General features: G+C 34.2%; 1 protein-coding gene across 1 annotated transcript; it reads right to left on the reverse strand.

The window, feature by feature from the left end:
- Positions 1-13,289: 13,289 nt before the first annotated feature.
- On the reverse strand, positions 13,290-16,118 carry LOC131625828 (uncharacterized). Its single transcript, XM_058896654.1, has 3 exons — positions 15,980-16,118; positions 14,172-15,708; positions 13,290-14,093 (listed from the first exon to the last, which is right to left on the reverse strand). The coding sequence occupies exons 2-3, from the start codon at positions 15,704-15,706 to the stop codon at positions 13,664-13,666; spliced, it is 1,965 nt and encodes a 654-aa protein (XP_058752637.1). The 5' UTR covers positions 15,707-15,708; positions 15,980-16,118; the 3' UTR covers positions 13,290-13,663.
- Positions 16,119-16,349: the final 231 nt, after the last annotated feature.

The following is a 16,349-nucleotide window of genomic DNA, read 5'->3' on the forward strand; positions in this document are numbered from 1 at the left end:
AAGGTATATTGTCTTTCTTTCATTGATGAGAATTTTGAGTATAATTTTCGAGTTTTGAGTATAAATTCGAATAAAGTTTTGTTTTATCATGGTATGAATTTCGATCTTTTGGTTTTGTTTCAGGTTACAGGTGCAGATGTAGAAGATATAGCTAGCAAATTTATTCTTGTTGTTTTTTAGAACTTCTCGAAGATGGTAATAAGTAGATTTAATATCAATTTAGCATTTTATAATTTTCAAGTTGTTGTTGTATATATCATCAATTATATATATGTATATTTTTTGTATATGCAAATTTGGTGCATATTTATTGGATTGAAGTTATCAAATCTGGTGAAAACTTGGTGCAAAATATGGTGAAAATTAATTGTATATATTGGATAGCGCTTTCTGTAAGTGAAAATAAGTTTCATATCTAAAAAATTTCGTGAACATTAGACATCGCTTAAAGAGAAAAACGCTGCCTAAAGTGGGGAATAGACAGCGCTTTCAAAGAAAAGCGCCGTCTAAAGAGGAAGCATTGCTAAAGGGACACTTTCCAAAACGCTGTCTAAAGAGAAAGCGTTGTCTAAAGGGGTTCATAAGAAAGCGCTTTTAAATTCAAAGCGCTGACTAAAGGGGACATATAGCAGCGCTTTTACATTAATCCAAAGCGCTGCCTTTACTTATAGCAGCGATGGTTTAGGCAGCGCTTTAAAGCGCTTGCTATGGCCAAAAAAAGCGTTGTTTATGTGCTTGTTTGACATAGTGAATATGTAAAACAATAAGGTGTAGTCTTCTAGAACCCTTATATGTTTATGTGTTTTTCTTTAGGGATGATGTTGCACTCCCTTTATTGGGCTAGACGAAAAGTCAATAAAAATAAAATAGGAATCCGTAAAGAATAGTTCCTAAAAGGGGAAGGGAAATTGACAAGTTTGGAATTCAGAGCTACAAAAAGAAACATAAATCCATCAATTCTTAACTAAAAATAGATAGGGAAAATTCTCATAATTCCAACAATATAAAGAGAATTATCAAAGGCATGTAGAAAGAAATACAACCATGTCTCACAATTTTAAAACCAACATATGTTTCACAAAAAATGTTAAATTGATTCCATCAGATAATAATCCATCAAAATAAAGCATAATGTCTACAACCTTAAAACCAACAAAAACATCAATGATTGTAAGGTGACACATTTTTATCCATGGTTGATCATCAAATTTATCATCGTATGAGAACTATAATGAGATTGACTTGCACTACAAGAAATATCACCTTGCTACAAAGTTATCATGTGTTATTGGAATGATTCAATCTTATTTTCAAGGTTTTGTGAATGTTGTAAGCATTATCGACTCTTTTATTTATTGCATCAGTATCGGCACATGGTGCAACAATATTAGATTTAACAACCTCAATCATCTCGTTCTTAAGTTCCCTATTGAAAGGTGACTCTACCACTTGATTCAAGTGTGATACATCATGTTTAAGGCATACAACCATATGTCCAGATCCATAAGTCTACCTCAAGAATTATCCCTAACCTTAACGTTTTAGATCAGAAGTTTTGTGATCCATCCACCTATTGAGTCTCACCACAAGCACCCCTATCAGTTTCTATCACATGACTCAAACTTTCAAGAAATTATCCATGTAATGAATTATGATATCATCACCAATACAAGTTCTCTTTACAAGTAGTTAACCCCCCCCCCCCAGCGCACGTGTACACATATTCGCTTAGTCTCATTATAAGTGCCATTTAAGGTAATAAAAACTTTTAAAGAAAATGATTATTATAATAAAACATTTTGTTAATACTAAAAAAATCCTGATTAATTAATTTTTTTAAATTGAACCATAAAAATATACTTTGTTCTCAATCTCAAATAGATTTTTGGTGTGACGTTTCCCGAAACTATGATACTTGAATGGCGTGTAGGAGGGTAGATATTATTTAAATATTTTTTGGATTGATTACATGATTCATCAATACCATAAACACACATATATTTTAAATTAGTCGAACTAAATCAAACTTTATGAAATATTCATAAATAGCAATATATTTATTTAATGCATATTTTAGAAATCTAAATCATTATATTTTCATTAACACAATGATTTCTGTTACCATATAAATAACAAATTACCAATACAATTTTAGCCATATACCAACTTGATGTTTGTAAAGTAATGCTACCAAATTATGAAAATGTCACACTTCATACTAATATTCACATTTCAAAATCACAAAATATATACAAAGTATAATAAAAACTCAACTTGAAATAAGTATGTTTTTTATTTTCATAAACAATCTAAAAAATTCTAAAACAACACCGAGAGCTACTTGCAGAAAAATAACAACCGCAAAATCAACATTTAAGCCGAATTTTCCATTATTGTGAATTTTATAGTCGTTTATTCTAGAAACTACAATCAAGACTTCATTCTTAATATGATAGAATGCTATGTAATGTTACGGTACTTAGAATTTAAGCCTCCAAACATCAATATTAATAAGCTTGAGTAAGGTTAAGGTACCCACACTTACAATATCATTAACATCCAACCTGGGTCGACCCAATCTATTCAGGGGCCCTGTTTTAATTTAATAAATGAGCCTGTTTTTTTTAAAAGCAAAATTAATTTTAATAATTAAAAATAACACATCAAAAATACAATTGTATATTAACCAAACAAAACACTAAAAATTTCAAAGTATTATTTAAGTTATAAATTTTTTATATAAAGGTTATGTTTTTAATAATTTTTATTTTGTTTTAATACTTTTTTATCTAATTATAAAAAACAGGCCTCCTAAAATTTGAGGCCCGGTGCTGTAGCACACTCTGCACTTGTGCTGGGCTGGACCTGCATTCAACAAACTCATTTTAAATTAATTAAATATAGTAGAGTAATATATTTTATCATCAAACATATGTACACCAATAAAATAGCAAAATTACATGAGCCTAATAAAAAAAGTAGTTTTTAACAAACTAAAAGTACTTGCAATAATAAACTAAATCTTAAACTAAAAAAAAAATAATGATAATAAATATTTATCAACCACATCAGTGTGAGATTAATATAAAGTAACACTTTTCCATTGCTTGAATTTCATAATTTAAAAATTTCAAGTGATTTTAATTGCGAGCTAGGTATCACTACGCCATAAAAGATCTAAGAAAGCGTTTTTTTTACCTTTAAAAGCGCTGTCGTAGGTGGCGCTGCTATAGGTTTTAGCAACGCTTTTTGTTTAGGCAAAAGCTTAAGCGCTGCCTTAAGTATACCTTAGCCAGCGCTTTTTCCTAAAAAGCGCCTTCTAAAGTAGGCCTTTAGCAGCGCTTTTTTTTGGAAAAGCGCTTTCTAACCTAGGCCTTTAGCAGCGCTTTTTTCTGGAAAAGCGCTTTCTAAACTAGGCCTTTAGCAGCGCTTTTTTTTGGAAAAGACCTACTTTAGAAAGCGTTTTTTTGGAAAAAACGTTGTCTTATGTATACTTTAGGCAGCGCTTTTCCAAGAAAAGCGCTTTCTAAAGTGTCTATAGGCAGCATTTTTGGGTCTATATTTTGGTTTAAACCTGGAATAATAACACAGTCAATAATAACCTGTAAACCTGGAATATTCAATTGTAATCCTATAAACCTGTTATATACAATTATAATCCATTGTAATCCAAAATATATGCCATTATAATACCAAAATATATGCCAAAAAATGGCATTATATACCATTACATTATATACCATTGTAATCCAAAATATATGTACACCATTATAATTTAATTCATCACATATTTCTAACAGAACCAAATCAGCCTTAACAATAATAAAGTCATCCCTAACAATAACTAAATCAACCCTAACTAAAGCATCCCTAACAAAATCAAACCTATAACAAAATCAGCCATAGCAACAACTAAATCAGCCCTAATTAATAAAATCTATCAGAAATTGCCAAAATCCGACGAGCGGACGGTCCTGGTCCTGCAAGGTATGAACATAATAACACGGTCAATAATGTATTCACACAATAATGTATTCATAACACTTTTCACACAATAATGTATTCATACCTTATATGATTCTTTGCGCAATAAAATATTGACACAATTCCTCTTTGATTTCTTCCAACTGAAGTTTCGTGTAATGAGCACACTCGACTTCATCGAAGTACTACAAAACAAAAACATAATATGAATGATTTAGTTCAAAGTAATAAATTATAAGAAATATCCGATAAATATAACAAATCCTAAGTTATAAATCCATACCGTGATTGAAATCTCTATTCGATTCATTTGAAGGATTTCTTTGATAAACCTCAAAACGAAGTATCCGCAATCTATATTGTTTCGCTGTTGAGCACACTACATAGAAAAACAAATAAGAATGTATAGTTGTCTTGTTTTATCAAGTAGCATAACTATTATAAGCAAAATTGTGAAAACTAATGTACCTGCACTTTGATCCAAGTAATGTTGCTTGATTTAGTTTGTGATACTCGAGCTTCTCTTTGACTTCGGAATACTTGTATTGCTCTAATTAAATAAACACATATATTTAGAACAATCTCACAGAAATAATTAAATATATAAATATACATGAATATTTAGAACAATCTCACTTATGTATCAACCATTAACTTCATATCTGGATAATTGGTCCAATCACCATCTACCGAATTCAGATGATATACCACTTCTTTTATAGGATCCATAGCAACCAACAACCAGCGACGTCTATAAATTAAAACAAAAGTTTATATGAAAATTTTCTACGCAAAAGAAACAAATTAATTAGAATAAACTTAGAATGAAAATCTAACCCTATTGGAATAGTATTATACGCCCAAAGAGACAAGCTTTCTGTATTGCCGGTGGCCATGAATCTCTCGACTAAGTGCTCTCTTACTGAATCCGGTTTCCTAACAATTTTCGCCCTGCTGACACGGGAGGAAGACACAAAATGGAATCTGTTTGACAATTGATTCCCGCGCATCAATTTGTCATACAACAACCTTAAATAAAAACATAATAAACATTAGACTATTTTCATTGAAATGTGTAAATAAACTGTTAAACTAATTAAATATATATAGTTTAAATATATATAGTTCTTCAATCTGTCATTAATAAAAGAACACATGGTATTAACATAATAGAAAGAGAAACAAAGTAAAGCAATGATCTAGGATTTGTTATAGTCCTTACTAATCACCTACAACAACATAAATTAATCTACTCCTATCATAGTTTCCTTCACTCCATCAACTCTTTCTAAGTTCTACCTTAATTTCCAACACCGCCAACTCTCTTTTGATTTCTACAATTGACACCTAAAACTGATTTAATATTCAATAATGACAATTGCAAATAAAAAAGAAATGATGATGAAAACAAATTAAGAAGGATGCCACTTTTTAAGGCATTTTCTTTGATAGTGGTGAATACTCTAATTGGAGCAAATATAAACAAAAAAAATTAGTATTCCAACAAGTGCAACCTGCAGCCTAATTTCTATTAAATATCTATTGGCCTACCCATTGAACCTCCAAAGTTCATAAAATATGTTAAAATGTTGAGCTCCCATGTACTACTAGAAAACACTAGAAAACACAAACACTACTCATGACATGTAGTATGTAGTTTGAGAAACTGAGAAGCAAGAAATACTACAAGTTTTTATTACCAAATTTGTTATACTACGTTGTTTGTGGTTCAAACATTTAATATGGATGTCTTACTAGAAAAGAACCAGCCAGCCAACCAACCTTAGAGGGAAAAACAAAAGTGCTTTTTCCTAAACATGCTTTTTTCCAATGAGCAAATTTTTTGTGTTACTTTCCATATAAAGAAACATGTTCATTCATTCACATCATACTTTTCAAGCTTCAACAATGGTTTTAACATTTACCTGTTCAGCAATTATGCCAGCATTTGCATACGATTCACGACTCTTCGATGTAAGTCCGGTGAGTGTATAAGCATATAAACCACAAGCAAAAGCGATTATAGGAATCACTGCAACACTAAGAAGTGCTAATCTCCAACCTGACACAAAACCAACCACAAGTCAAGCCAGAAAAGTTGTTAGATAATGTATGAAACAGTATCCAAAGGTATCAATAAAAACCACGAAAACCCATCAGAAACTGAAGAATCTTTCAACACTGTCACCAACACTGCTGAAAAACAACCAGGCTATGGAGAATCAGTGGAGACACAACCAAAACACAACAAAAGCTACGCAGATGAAAATGAATTCGCCTCTGCAACAATATGTGATAAAACTCTCACTAGCGAAAACGATGAAGCTCTTAAGCTCGATGGTTATGGAACTAGCACTGGTTATGGTTCTGATTTTGATGGTTTTGTTATAGGTGCAGGAATTGGTACTGAAGAGTTACCAAAGAATAAGGATTCTGTTGTAGAAGTGAAAGATGATGGAAAAGTTGTGGATGAAGGAAGGATTCAGTATAGTTATGGAGTACAATATAATTTGGCAGACAAACTGACCAATATGAATGTATAATCATAAAAAACCTTTTTGTGCTCATCATTAATGCATATTAAATTTTCAATCAGAATAAAAAGGATGGCATGAAATATTAAAGGATCAACTTTATAAAGATTCACCAATCTCATCAAGAACAATCTGAAACCAACGTATTCACATCACTAACAGTGTAACACCCCATAAAAATTCTTTATTTAATTTAATTAATTTTTGGATTAAATATTAGAATTATTTGAGTTAACTGAGAGTAATGGAAATAATGAGGCTAATGGGCCAGTGTCGCTTGTAGTAGAAGGGGGGTGTCAGTGGTGAAGCCCATTACTAATGATAAGCTTATTTTCATAAAATAGAAGGAGTTGTGGAATAGAGAGGGTTACAACATTTTGGGAAAAGAAGTCTGAACGTGAAAAGAGGAGAAGAGCGAAGAAGTGCGACGCGAGGAAGAGCGAAGAATCAATCTTCAGGTAAGGGGGACTCTTCCGTTTATCTTCTATTATGGGATTATAGGTAGTATGATAGAATTTGATCGCGTTATTCGGATCAATTGGGTTATGCTTAGGTTGTAGAAATGTTAGGTTTTTGAGAGAATTGATTTATAATGAATTGTATTGATCATGTATGGTGATAATTGGATGGTTGAATGTATTATAAATGTGTTATAATATGTGTTATTTCACTGTATGCGAAATCTGGTTGGAGTGAGATTGGTTTGGTAGTGATTCGGTGAAAGAGGGATGAAATCGCAGGCTGTTTTCTGCTATTCGGAGCGCTGGAAATCGCTAGTTCGCGCCGCGTCCAGAAGTTGGCGCCGCGGACTGCTTGGCAGAAGGCCAGGAAGTTTTGTTGTGCTCAGTACGCGCCGCGAGAGTATGGCCGCGCCGCGAAGGCGTAGTTTCTTCTCGTTCCGCGCCGCGAAACCTTGTTTGCGCCGCGAAGGCGTTGTTCCGATTCGTTCCGCACCGCGAATGTGTGTGGCGCCGCGTGCTGTTAGTGTGGCGACAGGCCGTTTTGGAAAAGTTTAAAAAGGTGTAACTTTTAAACCGTAAACCGGATTTTGGTGCCGTTTCAAGTACAGTGAAGCTAATCAAATAATTTATACAATCAAATGGTGTTTTGAGTTGTGGCTTGAATTATTTTTAAAACACTCGATCTTATTTGTTGTGGTGGGATTTGCTTATAGGTACACTAATGAATGTCTTACCTGTATGATGATGTGGTTATAACTGGTGTTTATTATACATGTATTGTTGGTATGAAATATGTGTTTTATTGATGATTATGACATTGATCGATGTATGTGGGTGATGAGCATGTTATGGTTGATGCATGCATTCATAATCATTTTGTGGCTGGTCCTTGACGATGGTGGATCAGTGGTAGCTAATTCCCATTGTGTGGAATTAGTGAGTGGGTGTTACCGTATCCTTGACGATGGTGGGTCGGTGAGTTGGGTTATCCCAGATTTTTGGTACCACATGCATGTAGTTGCATTGCATTAGGCTGTTTTGCTATTATAACATGAATGGAAGATTGTCCAATGTTATAATATGTGTTAATTTGGTTGTTTGCTTGCTGATTGTATGGTTTGAATCTGATCATAACTGTGATTGGGTGAATGGCATGTGAAATGATATTTTATTATCTATATCTTATAACATTAGTTAAATGTGAATGAGACTCACCCTTACTGTTGTTATTTTTCAGATTGAGGAGTAGCTCTCGTACTTGGTGAGTGTCATACCCCAATTTTTGACCCTAAGATCCTATATCATTCATATCCCAATCACTAATCAAGAGCTTCACTTGGAAGTTTTGTTTATGGTGTTGCACTCACCTCATCAATAAGAGGGACCATCAAGCACCAATGATTGTTTATCTTGTATGCATATTATACTAACCCAAATACCAAAAACATTGCTTTGTTTCTTTGTAGGCTTTTGTTTTGTAGGTACCAAGCCAAGACATGCAATAAACAAGGCATTTTTCAAGTTTTTGACTGATGAAATCGATTTCCTTACTGGGTAAATCGATTTCCCTGCAGCAATCTTCAACAAAATCACATTCTGGACAGCATGAAATCGATTTCCCTCCTGGGTAAATCAATTTCCCTAGTGTATTTTGCGCCAATTTTTCTTTTGGAACAGAGTGAAATCGATTTCACTCCTGGGGAAATCGATTTCCTTAAGGCGAAATTCAAAAAATATAAGGAGGGAAGCTTGACATCATTTTGGCACCTTTTTATTTGATCATTTTACCAATTTTCCACCTCATCAAAATTAATCCCTTCATTAAATCCACTTAAACCTCATTTTACCATTTCTTACCATTTAAATACCACTTTAATCACCAATTAAACACAAGCTAATTACCAAATGCAAAAAGACCAAACTACCACTACTCTTGATGTCATCCTATAAATAGAGCCCACTACTCTCTCATTTCTCAAGCTTTGAGAGCCAAAAAACCCCTTGCAATTTCTCTCCTCATCCCTACCAAATTCACCAAAGCTCTTATTCTTTCATAAAGTTTGTGAGTCACATCTTGAACCTCACAAAACTTTGAGCTAAACCACATCCATTTCACTCTTTTTTTTTTTTCTTCAATTGTTGAGAGATCAAGATTTGTGTTGGTGATTCTTGAAGTAGATCCAAGTTTGTGCAAGATTTGGTAAATTTTCTTCATCCTTTTTGTGTATCATGATGTAGATCCTTTGTGGTTTGTGTTCAATGCATCTTTGATGCTATATTGGTGCTATTTGTTGTTGATTTGATGGAAAATTCGTGCTCCAATTGATGTGTGATCATAAGGTGTTTGTATGTTTGTTCAAGTCAAGTTTTATGCCTCTAAATGCTGTTTTTGCTGGATTTTGCACTGAGGAAATCGATTTCCTTAAGGCTGAAATCGATTTCCTGCTGAGCGTGACTTGTTTTTTTGAAAACTGCACTATGGAAATCGATTTCCCCCTGCATGAAATCGATTTCCTGCTGGCAGAATGTGGTTTTTTGCCTTTTTTATGCTTGTTTTGGTTTCCTACTTCCTCCACTTCATTAATATCATTGGATCTAGGATGTTGATAGGTTTGAAATGACCTAATCCATAATATTAGATGAATGATATTAATGATAGTGTGAGTGGATTATCTTTTGTGTTTTCATTTCTTATGTTCAGCTTATCTTTCTTTGATCGATGAAAGTCTTAACATCTTGAGAATTCTATGGATTCTTGATGAAGACTAGATCAATTTGTTTTCATACTTATTTTTATCTTATCTTTCTTTTGATCGATGAAAGTCTTAACATCTTGAGAATTCTATGGATTCTTGATAAAGACTAGATCAATTTGTTTTCCTTATTATCTTTTCATCTTATTTGCTTTTGATCGATGAAAGTCTTAACATCTTGAGAATTCTATGGATTCTTGATGAAGACTAGATCAATTTGTTTTCATTCTTATGATTATCTTTTGTGAATGTTATTCTTCTTCCTCCATTTCATTAATATCATTGGATCTAGGATGTTGATAGGTTTGAAAGAGCCAAATCCATAATATTAGATGAATGATATTAATGATAGTGTGAGTTGATTATCTTTATGCATTTTATCTTCTCCTTCTCCTTTTTTTTCTTTTGATCGATGAAAGTCTTAATACTTTGAGAATTCTTATGGATTCTTAGTAAAGACTAGATCGTTACCTATTTTCTTTTCGTGCGGTATTGCTTTCGGAAGGCGATCTACATATCGTTCTTCTCGCATGCATTAGCACATAAAGTTTTGACCGGCCTCGTTGTAGGGTGATTTCTACATAAATCACTTGGCGATCTGCTTAACATAGCGCAATATTTCGTGTCCCGAATAAAAAAGATCAAATATGGAAGAGAATTGTATGCGGTTGATTTAAGACTTGTGGAGGTTTTTATCGTGTAGTCGCTATGATTTTATCAAGCTTCTGATAAGCCCCATTGACTTTAAATCCGAGTACATCATTCACTCACCATAGATCTTCCTACTAACTTTGATAACATACTTGACAAGTTTCAAGATGGTTATCTTTAACATTTAACAACTAACTTTAATTTCCGATCTTTATATTGCCGCTCTTTATATTACCGCTCTTTATATTTCTCGCTTTATCATTTCATCATATTTACTTTCCGCCATTTTCCCTTTGTCCACCTGGACATATGTTTATGCTTCCGTCATTTTTTCTTTGTACACTTGGACCATACTTTACTTTTATGCTAAAACACTAATAAATAACCAAAATCTAAAAAATACATAAGGCTCTCTTTGGACTATCGGTTACTATCCCTAGCATTGTGGAGATTCGGACTTATGGACCTAGTACCTCTGGACCCATTCTATTATTACTCTGTGAATGTTCTGTCTGTCTGGCATTGTTCTGTGGTATGTTTATGCGTGCAGGTATTTCCTTGAAAGCCCTTGATGGTTAATTCCAAGGCATTGATATAAGGATTTTACCCGAAAATAGCCGTTACTCTGCCCGATTTTCGTCAGAACCTTAATGTGCTTAATGCAAAGTGGTGCTAAGACAATAAGTTCATCTGGATCCCCAAGTGTTAATGTGTTGGTATTGATAAATCCAAAGGATGGGAAAACTACCTTGGCTCTTAATGTCAAGTGTTGGCTTCTTGATTTGGTTAGACCGTTTCTTTCCTTAGCTTTTTACTTTATGCACTAGGTTAGCCTCTTCATCTCCTCCCACTTCTTAAATTTTCAAAATCTTCTCCCTTTTTCCAAAATATTCTTATGTTTGCAAACCTTTTCAAAACCTTTTTTCTCAAAAATATCTTTCGCCCTTAGTGGCTTTTCTTCAAAAAGTTTAGACACCGTTAACTGTCGAAACGAGTGGTTATACCCCACGATTTTGAAATTGATTGATAATAACGAGATCTTTTCCGCGTGAGAGAGCTAGTGGCATACTCGTTGATTTTATCCGAGTTGGAGCTCTTCTTTCATTTGCGATGCAAAGAACTCGTTTGTTCTCATGCTCAAGATCAATGGCTGAGTATTTCTCTCTAACGACACCAAAGTGTTTATTCGTTTTTTAAAACGTTTTTTCCCAAAAAAGCGGAACTACATTAGCTCTGACTTCTCCATTGCACCGAGGAGGTATGTAGGCCCAAAGCTTAACGCTTTGCCGAGCTTATTTTAAAAATAAAACAAACCCTTTTTTTAGCACACACACACACAGATTTTCAAAAAGGTTCCCGTGGAGTACCACGGATATGAGGGGTGCTTTAAACCTTCCCCTCATATAATCAACACCCGAACCTGAGTTCTCTTTCTTGTTTTTAAAACAAAACTTTGTGTTTTACGTTCTTTTCCCTTTTCCTTTGAAAAAATAAAGCGCGGTGGCGATTTCAAAACGGAATATTGATTCGAGTCAATCCCATGGCTTCGATGTCAGATTTTCCCCGCTACAGAAAAATGGCGACTTCACTGGGGATCCAGTTTTAAGTGTGTTAAGCCTATTTTTGTTTATCTGTGTGTTTTTATCTGTATATATTGTTGTGTGCTTTGTTTGTTTATTTTCTTTTTTTTCTTTTTGGTGCTCGATGGTTCCTCTGTGATGAGATAAAGTTCTAACCCGAACTTTGGTGAGCAACTTGAGATAGGAGGTGGTAAGGCCAATAGTTGCATGTCAGGAGCAATCCTTAACATGAGCATCATATGGTGGAACCCCAATCAGTGGAGGCCTCATGGAAGGTAGTAGAGGTTGTTACGAACCATCGTGATAACGCTATTACTTTCAATAGTGAGTGTCCGTAGAAGCTGAATGGCCTAGAACCTTTTTAACCAATCTAAGCCTTTTTAGGATGTAGTGCAGAGACAAGATCAAGTACCAATTTGAGCTTGTTGTCATGCGATACTACGCTCAGACGAGGTCTTTTTAGGCATATTATTGGCGCCCATGAGCAATTGTGCGTGCCGGTAGTATCCGATAGAAGATTGAAAACTCTGGGAACCTTTGTAGAACCCGTTCGGCAGGTACAAAATTCCCTAGTACATACCTTTGTGGGTGGTTCTTAACTTTGACTCCATGCTCGTGACGTCGAACCTGTGAACTCTGTTTATGCGACCATGTGTGATCTTGATTGTGATTGATGCATAAACCATGCATCCATGCATTCATTTGATTTCCAAGGAACTCATAGGTCTTTCTTTGTAAACATCATAAGTTTCATCAAACTCAATGGATCTTGGGTGTCGATAGGGTGAAAACCTTAATCCACCAAAATGGATGATTGATCTTGATGATAACTTGATCAAAGCTTTGATCCGATTTAGGATTTATTTCCTTTTTGTTTTGATGTTTACAAATTAATAACTTGAATTCCTCGAAAATCAAATAAAAAAAAACAAAAACAAAAACAGCAATCGCATCATTTGCATACATACATCCAGGTTGTCCAGAAAACTTATCCTTGTTTGTCTCCATCTTCAGAGTTTGTCTGTCTACCGTCAAGCTCATTCCTCCACACAAGTACGGAACTAGAGCCAACATCAGATTGAGAATGGAATACCAAGAGCAACACAATGCAGAGGTCAGAATGGAAATTGATGAGTTGAAGTCAGGCATGACCAAGTTAACTGAAATGCTGCAAGCTATGAAGCCCCGATACCCGACACGATACCGATACGATACGATACCGATACGACGATACGGAAAAATTTGTAAAATTCCCGATACGATACGGCTGGGATACGTTTAAAATATTAAATTTAAAATTAAATATATAAATGCACAGTATATAAATATTTCTAAAATTGATGATTAATTACCATTCAAATTACTCAAAATGAGCAAACAAGTGACATTTACATATCTTAAGTTAAGTACTGTTATAAAAGGACATCATTAGTACTATCCAAAAAAATCATCATCAGCACTACCCAAAAAGGACATAGTTTAGCTATTCATAAAGAACATCATAGTCCAACAATCACTACTTAAGAAGAAACACGGATTGTATCAGTCTCCTCTCCTCCGTTTCCATCATCAAAGAACATTGTAGCCTCCAACTCCGGTTCATCTAAAGATAACTCAGCTAATTCAATTCCAACACCATCAAGCGGGTCATGCGCATCTCCACTAATGTCCCACAACTTTGTCTCTCCTTTCTTATACCCTTATTCGTTCCTTGACAAGAGTCGAAGATTAGTATGCACATAAACTAAATCTTCAGCCCTTTTTGGATCCATTTTATTTCTTTTCAAAGAATGAATAAAAGAGTAAGTACTCCAATTTCTCTCAGAACATGATGAAGAACAAGGCTGCACAAGAAGCTTTAAAGCAATTTTTTGGAGACAAGGTGTGGAAGATCCATGCGTCACCCACCAAGTTTTTGCATCTAATATATACCTACCTTCAATAGAGTCAAAAGAAGCAAAAGGACCACTACAAGATGAAAATCGGCCGTATTCTTCATACACCTTATTTCTCTCAACAGATGATGGAAAATATCTTTTCAAACACTTGTTCCTCTCATTAGAAACTTCTGAATCTTGATGAGGAGGAATCCTATTTGGAGCTTCCCTAAGCCACACATCACTATAATACCTATTATTTATTAAAAAAAATCCATTAATATTCAAAGTATAAACATTTCATTCAAAGACAACAAGTAACAAGAATTACCTTGGATTCATTGAATGTGCCAAACAATGAAGTGGAGTGCAACTCTTACCCCATCTAGAATTGAGTATGGTATAAACAACATCATAAAAAGGGCAAACATTGGACGTTTCCGTTGTTTCTATTCCCTCATGCCTATAAATAATTGCCCTTACATTTTCAATCATAGAATCCCACATTTCATATACTTTATGAAGGGTAGAAGCATCAGTGTCACATATTCGAAGCATGTCATATATGGGATTTGTGAAAGAAAGGATGTAATCTATTTTGTCCCACCATACATCATTTAAAAGAAGGTCCTTCACATGTGCAGCTCTTGGTTGATTATCTTCCTTGTAAGTACTCCACTGATCACTAATAACCATCCTTTGCAAAGCGGTTTTGAGCAGCTTGATTCTTTTTAGCATCACTATCATTGACGCAAAACGCGTCTCACCAATAGAAAGCAATTTCAAAGTAGAAAATTCATTAAAAATAGCCAATGCCATAGAGTGAGTCATAATGAAAGTCTTGATAAAAGATACATCATCAACCACTTCAGTGATCCAATTGCATTCATTATAAACATTTTCATTTCCAACAATGTTCTTAGCTGCACAAATATTTTTCAAAGCTAAATTCAATGTATGAACCACACAAGGTGTCCAAAATATATGATTGAATTCAGCTTCAATTAACATTCCTGCAGCCTTGCAAACAGGAGCATTATCAGTTATGATTTGCACAACATTTTGTGGCCCTACCTCCTTGATAACATCTATAAATATGCTGGCCATATAATGTTTGTCTTTATATTCATTGGAGCCATCTACAGCTTTTAAAAATATAGGTCCTCCTTCACAAATGCCAATGAAATTTATCAAAGGTCTCCTTTGCACATCAGTCCAGCCATCAGAAACCAATGTAACTCCCTTCAATGCCCACAGAGATTTTATAGGTTGAAGCAACCTTTCAATATTAGCTCTCTCTTGCTTCAAAAGAGTGGTTCTTAGGGCATTATAACTAGGAGGAAGGAAGCCACTGAGGTTGTGATTAGCAGCAAAAGAATAAGAACTAACATAGTAAGGATTTCTAGCAAGATGGAAAGATAAGCCACCAGAATAAAACATCCTTGCTATAGTTTCTCTAAGCTGATTCCTATCATCAACATTAAAGGCATTTTCTATACTACTCTTTCTTCTCTTTTGTGGCACTACTGGTGGGATTTGAGATGGTTTAGAGGAAGGCAATGGAACATGTTTTGGCTTTAATCTATTCTCAGCCTCTCCACATATTCTATTCAAATCAGTCAACAATATATCAGTAACCTTAGGACATACCTGAACTCCTTCACCAGCAATTTTCAATAAGTGAAATCTCACTCTAGAGTATGAACTCCTCACCTCTTTTTGACAAAAGTTGCACCTCCAAAGCTTGTTTCCACCTGCAGAATCATTATTCTGCACCACAGTGACAAATCTCCATAGTGGTTTACTATCATCTTGGGGTTCTTTTGAAGCAAACGAACTAGTAGCACTCTCTTCTATTGGAGACATAACTATTAACAAAACAAACAATAATAAAACATTAACAAGAGGTTGGTATTATAAATAAAAAGAAAAAATAAATCTAGGGTTTATTGTCTACATATGTTAAAGACAATCATTAATACAAACAATCTTATTAAGAAGAAAGTAAACATTTTTTGTGAAACAAAAGAGAAGATTAAAGAGAAAAGAAGATATTCAAAGGAGAAGAACAAAACATTAGAGAGAATAGAAGTAAATTGAAACTAGAGCAGTAGAAAGAAGAGAATCAGAGTAGAGAACCTGAAGATGTTGATGGAGGTTTTGTTGTTGATGTTGAGATGGAGCAATCGGCAGGTTAGAAGGACGGGAGGAGAATCGCCGCTGACGGGAGGAGAATCGCCGCTGACGGGAGGAGATGGACCAATTCCTTGTTTTTTTTTTTAATGAGAGAGTGGTGCACTTCCACCACTTATTTATGTATTTATATTATTATATTTATTTTTTATTGTTTATTTTATTATTATTCTTCTTATAAAATGAAGTAGGTTAAGTAAAAGCTAAAATAATAATAAAAAATATTCTCCACGTATCGAATGAAGTATCAGTTAGTTTAGCCGTATCGGATGTATAAGTTAGCCGTATCGGATACGTATCGGTAATTTAAATGTTT

Source organism: Vicia villosa, unplaced genomic scaffold (genome assembly GCF_029867415.1).
Source record: "Vicia villosa cultivar HV-30 ecotype Madison, WI unplaced genomic scaffold, Vvil1.0 ctg.000244F_1_1_3, whole genome shotgun sequence".
Classification (NCBI taxonomy): Eukaryota; Viridiplantae; Streptophyta; class Magnoliopsida; order Fabales; family Fabaceae; genus Vicia; species Vicia villosa.

Excerpts from the sequence above, each read along its gene's own strand:
- LOC131625828 (XM_058896654.1), bottom strand. The coding sequence starts at position 15,706 with ATGTCTCCAATAGAAGAGAGTGCTACTAGTTCGTTTGCTTCAAAAGAA. Across the intron at positions 14,094-14,171 it reads GCACATTCAATGAATCCAAG|GTATTATAGTGATGTGTGGC; the intron begins GTAATTCTTGTT and ends AATAAATAATAG.